The 8,264-nt window shown below is 52.2% G+C and overlaps 1 protein-coding gene across 1 annotated transcript; it reads right to left on the bottom strand.

Annotated features, from left to right (window-relative positions):
- Window positions 1-1,299: 1,299 nt before the first annotated feature.
- LOC148594640 (olfactory receptor 14C36-like) lies at window positions 1,300-6,750 on the bottom strand. Its single transcript, XM_088525011.1, has 2 exons — window positions 6,238-6,750; window positions 1,300-1,746 (listed from the first exon to the last, which is right to left on the bottom strand). Exons 1-2 carry the CDS (start codon window positions 6,748-6,750, stop codon window positions 1,300-1,302), a joined length of 960 nt encoding a protein of 319 aa, XP_088381137.1.
- Window positions 6,751-8,264: the final 1,514 nt, after the last annotated feature.

Below are 8,264 nucleotides of genomic sequence, written 5' to 3'. Positions count from 1 at the left end.
AGAGGAAGCTGGAAGGGACTTGTGGAGAGCATCTTGTCCAGGGCCCTGCACAAGCAGGCTCACTTACTGCACATTGCACAGGATCATGTCCAGGCAGGTTTGGAATATCTCCAGAGAAGGAGACTCTTTCTTGATGTATTTGTACACAGTGATGGGATCCCACCTCAGCCCTCTCCTATCCTGGCTCTACAGCTGCAGCTCTCTCAGCCTCTCCTCAGAGCAGGGTTGTTCCAATCCCCTAATCATCTCTATAGTCCTCCAGTAGGACTCTCTCCAGTAGTTCCATGTCCCTCTTGTACTGAGGAACACAGAAGTGGACACAGGACTCCAGATTGGACCTCACCAAGGCCAAGTGTAGAGAGAGGATCTCCTTCCTTGACCTGTTGGTAACATTCTTCCTAATGCGTCCCAGGAGGCCACCGTCCTTCTTGGCCACAAGGAGTCATTGCTGGCTCGTGGTCAGCTGGCAGTCCACCAGGATGGCCAGGTCCTTCTCTGCAGAGCTGCCCTCCAGCAGGTCAACCCCAGTCTGTACCAGTGCATTCAGTAATTCTTCCCTACGTGTAGGACCTTGAACTTTATGAGGCCCAACTCTCCAGCCTGTTCATTTCCCTCTGAATGACTGAACCCAATATTGACATCTGGGGACCACCAATAGCTGCAGAACTCCAGCTAGACTCTGCGCCACTGATCACAACCCATGGAGCTCTGCCATTCAGCTGCTGTCCACTCATCTAAACACACACTTCTTGACCTTGCCCATGAGGATGTTATGGGAGACAGTGTTCAAGACTTTGCTGAAGTCAAGGCAGACAACATGCACCAATCTACCCTCATCCACCCGTCCAGTCCTTCTATCCTAGAAGACTCTCAGACTGATTCACCTTGATTTCCTCTCGGTGAATTCATGCTGACCACTGCTGAAGCCCGTCCTTTCCTCCACATGCTTGGAGACAACATCCCTGATGAGTTTCTCCTGAACACATGGAGAATCCTGTGAAGCAAGGCCTTTGGGGTACAATTCCTTGAGCCTATTCTTAAAACCAGCTTCCTCTAAAGAGCAGCCTTCAGGCACTGCACTGGGTGGAACTTTCTGCTTTTAATGACAGAGTGAGGGGGTCAGCTCTGACCCAGACTTAGACACCAATTTATTTGGAAACCATATGAGACAAAGTAGACTAATTCAAGGAGGAACAAATCCAACCATTTGTGTAGCAGCATGTTAACAAATGCTAGTAATAGTAAATCTAATAAACATAAAGAAATATTGCTCAGTCCTGGTACAGGATACAGTGGGATTCACATGTGGAGAGCAACGCCAATATTACCATTTCTGAATAATGTCCATGAAATTACTTTCCTCAGGGCATCCTTGAGCTCCTTGTTCCTCAGGCTGTAGATGAGGGGGTTCACTGTTGGAGGCACCACCGCATACAGAACAGCCAGCACCAGATCCAGAGCTGGGGAGGAGTTGGAGGGAGACTTCAAGTAGGCAAACATGGCTGTGCTGATGAATAGGGAGACCACAATCAGGTGCGGGAGGCATATGGAAAAGGCTTTGTGCTGGCCCTGCTCAGAGGGGATCCTCAGCACTGCTCTGAAGATCTGCACGTAGGACAACACAATGAAAATGAAACACCCAGAGTGTACACAAAAAGCAATTACAAGGACTCCAACTTCCCTGAGATAGGAATTAGAGCAGGAGAGCCTGAGGATCTGGGGGATTTCACAGAAGAACTGATCCACCTCATTACCTTGGCAGAGTGGTAAGGAAAATGTGTTCCCAGTGTGCAGGAGAGCATTGACAAAACTGCTACTCCAGGCAGCTGCTGCCATTTTGACACAAGCTCTGCTGTCCATGAGGGTCCCATAATACAGGGGTCTGCAGATGGTAACATAACGGTCATAGGCCATGACTGTGAGGAGGAAATACTGTCCTATTATCAAGAAAAGAAACATAAAGACCTGTGCAGAACATCCTAAGTAGGAAATGGCCCTGTTGTCCCACAGGGAATTGACCATGGATTTGGGGACAGTGGTGGAGATGGAGCCAAGGTCAAGAAGGGAGAGGTTGAGGAGGAAGAAGTACATGGGGGTGTGGAGGCGGTGGTCACAGGCTACAGCTGTGATGATGAGGCCGTTGGCCAGGAGGGCAGCCAGGTAGATGCCCAGGAAGAGCCAGAAGTGCAAGAGCTGCAGCTCCCTCCTGTCTGTGAATGGCAGGAGGAGGAACTCACTGAAGGAGCTGCTGTTGGACATTTGCTATCTCAGGGCATAGTGCACTGTCCTGGGAGGAAAAAAAAGATGTGGCATTTTAGGAAAAGACCTTTGAAGAAAGAAAAACCAGTAAATTAAAAAAATACTCAATTTCTCATTAAAAACACATCATACTGATTCTCTCTTTACTAGTGGGAGGGGATGGGGAAGGGACATCTGCGCACTTACCTGGCTTGAACCCCATTTTGTGCTGACTCGGTGTGTTGTAAGGATTTGGGACCTCTGCCCATGGAATGTGGAGGGAAGTGAGTAATTCTGACACTCACAATAAAATCACTTTTCACGTAACAGGGCTGTTCAGCATCTTCACACCCATATCTAAAGGATGTGGATTGTAGAAGAAAGGTTTTTTTTTTTTTTTTTTGACATTATATATTTTCTTTGAGATGCCCCTCTCCCACCTGGGCAGCGCTCTTTGAAGATAGCAATCATTGTCCTTTCTGCCGCGAGTGCTGAGAGGAAAGGCTTCCCTATCACTTGTGGCAGTGCGATGAGAGCTTCTCTATTACCCACGTTCCAGCTGTCCTGCACTCACACTGCTTTGAGCTGGAGGATGATCACACTTACAGTCTGTGTCACAGCTCTGTCCTCTGATCAGCTGCTCACACTGAGGGGACCTCACAGGCCCTTGGCTGGTGCTGGTCCTGCTGCCGGCCAATCCCGCACGGGGCAGCAGTGACCTCACAATGTGCCCTGGAACCTTCCGCTGGCTCTGGCCTATCAGCAGCGGGGACAGAGGTGACATCACAAGAAACCTCAGCATCCCAGAGCCTCCTGATGGCCTCAGGTCTACAGAGAACGACGTGACCTCACAATCACCATTAGAGCCATGTCCCTGCTTTCAGCCTATCAGGTACTGGCACAGCAGTGACCTCACAACCAACGTCCAGATCATGTGCCTGCTGCTGGCCTACCAGGTCCTGAGTCAGAAATGCCAACACAACCATCACCATGACCCTTTTTCTGTCTTGTCACCACCAGACACTGAGCTGACGTCACAACAGCCTGTGAGAGCTAAGAGCCCCCTTTGGCGTATCAACTCCAGAGCAGTAAGTGTCCTCACAGCCAGAAGTTTTGGGGCTATCAGGTACTCAGGCAGAAATGACCTCAGAGGACGAACAGCAGCAATGGCCCTGCTGCTGGTGTGTCACATTGTCACGCAGAAGGGACCCTGTCATTGGCCTTAGGAACATGGGCAGGGTTGTTCTCCAGGGTATGCCTGCTCCTGCACTGCTTTCCTAGGAGAAGGTCTAGGAGAGAGCAGTGCCCTGGCTCCAGATACATGGCACCACCTTCACCCCATGAGCCCTGAGCTCTGTCCCTCTTCTTCCACAGGCCTCTGAGCGGACAACTGCTTTCCGCTGGTGTGACAAGAGCATGAGGTCTCTCTGCCCACCCAGAGGGGAAGGTCCTCACCCATCCCATAATCACTACCAGTCACTTGTCTCCAAGCACCTGGCTTGGGAAGCATTTGCAGGAGGGGGATGATCAGTTACCCCAGCCACAGGCATTGCCATGCCATGAGGATGCCTCCAGGCCTGTTCTTCCTGTGCTTCCTCAAATGACATGCTTGGGAGGAAGAGGAAGGGACATGTCCCACCTTTGTCCATTCAGACAGCTGCAGGGAGCACTCTGGGACTGGCTTAGGTCAACAGAGTGAAGCTCTGAGTGCAGCAGTGGGGCTGGGTGCCCATGGAGCCTTCTCTGTCCCAGGAGCTGAGTATTCATCCCAATGCTGAGAAGCTAAGAAGAAAGTTTAGGTACACAGGAATAAAAGCAGAGAAATACTGTAGGTCTTGTTGAGGTCAGATGTGATGGGATCAGCTTCTGGGGGCATTTCCATGGTTGAGGAGATGTGACTTGTAACAAAGCCCGGTTCAAAGAAGTCCCATGTGCAGCTAATCAGCCCTGCGCTGAGTCTTCCGGGGCTGAAACATGAAGGTCCCAGATTGGAATCTTTGTTTGAGTGCCCAGAAAATCCTCCTGGGCTGGAAGGGGCCTCTCCAATGCAGCTGCCCTCCACCCCACCAGAGGCATCTCCTCTCAGCTGCTGCAGATCACTGCAGAAAGGGGCTTGCCAGAGAGGGTCTGAAATGCACCTGTATTTGGAGATGTTACTGATAGGACTCCTGGCTGCAACTAGGAAACTTCTCCTTTTATTAGAGGGACAATAAATCTGACACAAAGATGGTCTCGATGCTCCCCTGGGTCAGCCCATCCCCTCACGTCCTCTGTGCACTCCCACCCCAGCACCCTGAGCGCTGGTGCTGCTGCCAGGGCACAGGTGGAGGATCCCCTGGAGCGGCTCTGCAGGGAGCTCCCAGGGAAAAGCTGTGCTCAACCCCAACCCCAGCGTGGCAGAGGGGGCTGCCCTCTCCCACCCACCCTGGTAGTGCCAGACCCACCTCAGCCCAATCCTGAAGGGCTCAGCGCATCCCTGGCTGAACTGGAGCTACCCCACGGCCACAAGGCAGCAGAAGGATTTGACATGGGCACTGCAGCAGCAGTGCTGGGATCAGAAGGAGCAGGAAGGAAGTTGGGGTGAAACCCCTTGCCCTGGGCTGTATGGCTGGGCCACTGGACAATAGATGGCTCTGTGGGAGCTGGGCTCCAGGTTTGGGTGGATGCAGCTCCAGGGAAGGAGCATCGGTGTTTTCATGGGCTCCCAGTGCAGCCGTGACTGTGGTGGGGGCAAGTGGGCAGAGCCCTGCACAGGGGACTGCAGAGACCAGGGCTGGGAAGGGACGGTGAAGGGCCCCCATCCCCATGGGAAAGAGATTCCCCAGACGATGCTGGGCTCGCTTTGGCAGAGGGGAGGGGGCCCAGGGCAGGGGGAAAAGGGGCAGCAGTGACACAAGGAAATGGAGGCCGCTCACTCCACGTCCCCACTGCTCTCGTGGCCAGAAGATCCTCAACCGCAGCTGCCTGCAGCCCCTCTGTGCAGCCCCTCTCCCAGGACAGCGCTCACTGCCCACTCCAAGCACGTGCTGCCCCTGGAGGTATCCTGTGCTCCATGGCTGCTCCATAGCCCTCCCAGAAGGATGGCCTCTGTCACAGGCTGTAATCTGTGGGACAATCTCCAGCAGACACCTCGTGACCACTCACCCTCTCCAGGGCACTGGGGACCCGCAAGTGGCAGCTGAATCCAGACCTCATTCCCTAACACATCCTTCCAGGAGCTGATGCTCTTTGGCCCATGCAAACCCAGGCACAGCCAGAAGGCCTTTGTGGGTGCAGTTCCCTGAGGTCATTCTTGGCTCCTGCTTGGTAAGAAGAGCCCAGCCTTCAGGCACAGTGCTGAGAAAATCCCCTTTTGCTACAGAGGTGCTTCCTGGGAGGGCAGCTCTGACCCCGTGAAGGACAGAATGAGAGAAGGCCTCTGGATCAGACAGATTGGGTTTGTGCCTCTGGAGAAGGGATGCATTCAAAGATTTGTGCACAATTATGGATATCACAGATAAGAATAACCAAAACAAATCAATGCCTTAGAAACAATATCCCTTGTGAAGAGACATAGGCAGCTCATTGCTGCTAAACTAGTACCACTGGAATCAGTTTCTTCAGTGCTTCCCTTGTCTCCTTGTTCCTTATGCTGTAGATGAGGGGGTTCAGTGTTGGAGGCACCAACGAGTACAGAACAGTAACCATTAGATCCAGAGATGGGAAGGAAATGGAGGGGGGCTTAAGGTCTGCAAAAAATGCAGTGCTGACAAAGAGGGAGACCACGGCGAGGTGTGGGAGGCACATGGAAAAGGCTTTGTGCCGGCCCTGCTCAGAGGGGATCCTCAGCACAACTGCGAAGATCTGAACATAGGACACCACAATGAAAATGAAACACCCACAGACTAAAGAAAGACTAAGCACAAGAACCCCAGTTTCTATGAAGGAAGGAATCTGAAGGTAGGAATCTGAGCAGGAGAGCTTGAGAATCTGGGGGATTTCACAAAAGAACTGCTCCACCACATTTCCTTGGCAGAGTGGTATGGAAAATGTGTTCCCAGTGTGCAGGAGAGCAGTGACAAAACCAGTGCCCCAGGCAGCTGCTGCCATTTTGACACACACTCTGCTGTCCAGGAGGGTCCTGTAGTGCAGGGGTCTGCAAATGGCAACGTAGCGGTCATAGGCCATGACTGTGAGGAGAGAAAATTCTGCTGACATAAAGAAAACAAAGAAAAAGACCTGAGCAGCACATCCTAAGTAGGAAATGGTCCTGGTGTTCCAGAGGGAATTGTGCATGGATTTGGGGACAGTGGTGGAGATAGAGCCCAGGTCGAGGAGGGAGAGGTTGAGGAGGAAGAAGTACATGGGGGTGTGGAGGCGGTGGTCGCAGGCTACGGCTGTGATGATGAGGCCGTTGGCCAGGAGGGCAGCCAGGTAGATGCCCAGGAAGAGCGAGAAGTGCAAGAGCTGCAGCTCCCGTGTGTCTGCGAATGCCAGGAGGAGGAACTCATTGAGGGAGCTGCTGTTGGACATTTGATCTCGCTTGGTTCATAGCACTGTCCAAGGAGGAAAAGACATCGACAAGTTAGAATAGGTTTTTCTAAAGACAACCCTCTCCACTCCTCATAGCTTCCCCAGCCTTGCATCCTTTGTCTTGTTCAGTTCCCTTTCCTCAGCCCTGGTTTGTGCTGTCTGTGCCATGTTGTGCAGGGGCCTCTGCCCATGGGCTACACAGGTGTCAGCTCTGCTCAGTCAGAGGGTGTAAAATGGAGGTGTTCGACTGCTGCACATATGAGGGATTCACAGGCCCAACCTTGCCCTCTTGCACAAGGGTGTCTGTCTGAATCTATTGCACTGCTCCCACTCCAGTCAGGGAGAGAAACAGTGCAGCGAAGGCAGGGGCAGACCCAGAGCCTTCCAAACCCCTCTGTCCCAGTGAGATAGACCTCGTCCTCAGGTCATCGTACATCTTCACTCTTTCTCCAGACACAGTAGTGGCAGTGGGAAGTGACTAGTTCTGAGGCAAGCATCCTGCAGCGGATTACATCCACCTGTTTTGTGGCCATTTAAACACTGATTTTCTCCAGAAAATGGGGTGTAGTGGAGGGGTCTCTTTCTGTATTTCTTTTTCTTTTCAGATGCCTCCATTACATATTATTTGGTGGTTATAAATATGTGGCATTTCGGTTGCTCGCATTATCTTAGGCATCCCAAGAGTTAAAGTGGCTCACGGTGACTTTGTACAGAGTCAAAGGACCAGCTCTGTCCAGGATCCTTGTTCCCTGCTGCCCTGTGTTTGCACCTCTCCCAGCTAAAGGACTATCACCCTCACAGATGACTCTAAGAAAGGGTCAGGATGGAGCTGAGAGTGCAGGAGTTCAGTCTGAAAGATAAGCTTTCCAAATTCTCTCTCCCTCCACATGGGCATTGAGTACTTTGGAGAGCTCTTCAGAGCATTTGATGATGTTTCTGACTCACATGAAGAGTGTGAGGACTCGCAGCACTCACAAGTATGATATGGAAGAGCTGTGGTTGCCTGCAGGATGGCTTGCAGCCTGGCAGGACACCCCAGAGAGACAGATCTATCCCTCTCCGGATAAATCTGTTGCTGAGGAACTTGGAAGGGAAGAACTGCACATGCCACTGCCATGAAGACAACTCTAGTGAGGACCCAGAGGGTTCATGCCATAAGCACATGTGAATCCCCCTTCTCCTCAGGCTCAGAGAGCAGGAGAGCAAGCACCAGACCCAGAGAGGTGAGGCAATGAGGAACAACAACGTTAACCTCATGGCAAAGGGAAAGCAAGGAGCAAGAGACAGGCGCTGAGGAAATTGTTAGCGTCACGTCACTCGGTTGTGCACACCACCTCGCAGATGGCAACATTGCAGGATGGTTGCTCTCAGGCTCTTTGTCACATAGTGGGAAATAGGCACATCACAGGAGAATTGTTCCTCTCCTCTGCTGAGCTCGGACTGCTGAGGAAGGACATCACGCCCGGGACCCCATGGCCTGGGGGCAGGGACTTGGCTGCCTGGGAGAGCAGACA

Source organism: Tinamus guttatus, unplaced genomic scaffold, assembly GCF_059628265.1.
Source record: "Tinamus guttatus ecotype Peru unplaced genomic scaffold, ASM5962826v1 Tinamus_guttatus_pri_ptg000219l, whole genome shotgun sequence".
In the NCBI taxonomy this organism is placed as follows: domain Eukaryota; kingdom Metazoa; phylum Chordata; class Aves; order Tinamiformes; family Tinamidae; genus Tinamus; species Tinamus guttatus.
The sequence above is the reverse complement of the archived record's forward strand: the minus strand, read 5'-3'. Positions and strand labels throughout refer to the sequence as shown.

Excerpts from the sequence above, each read along its gene's own strand:
- LOC148594640 (XM_088525011.1), bottom strand. The coding sequence starts at position 6,750 with ATGTCCAACAGCAGCTCCCTCAATGAGTTCCTCCTCCTGGCATTCGCA. Across the intron at positions 1,747-6,237 it reads CACTCTGCCAAGGAAATGTG|GTGGATCAGTTCTTCTGTGA; the intron begins GTGGAGCAGTTC and ends CAAGGTAATGAG.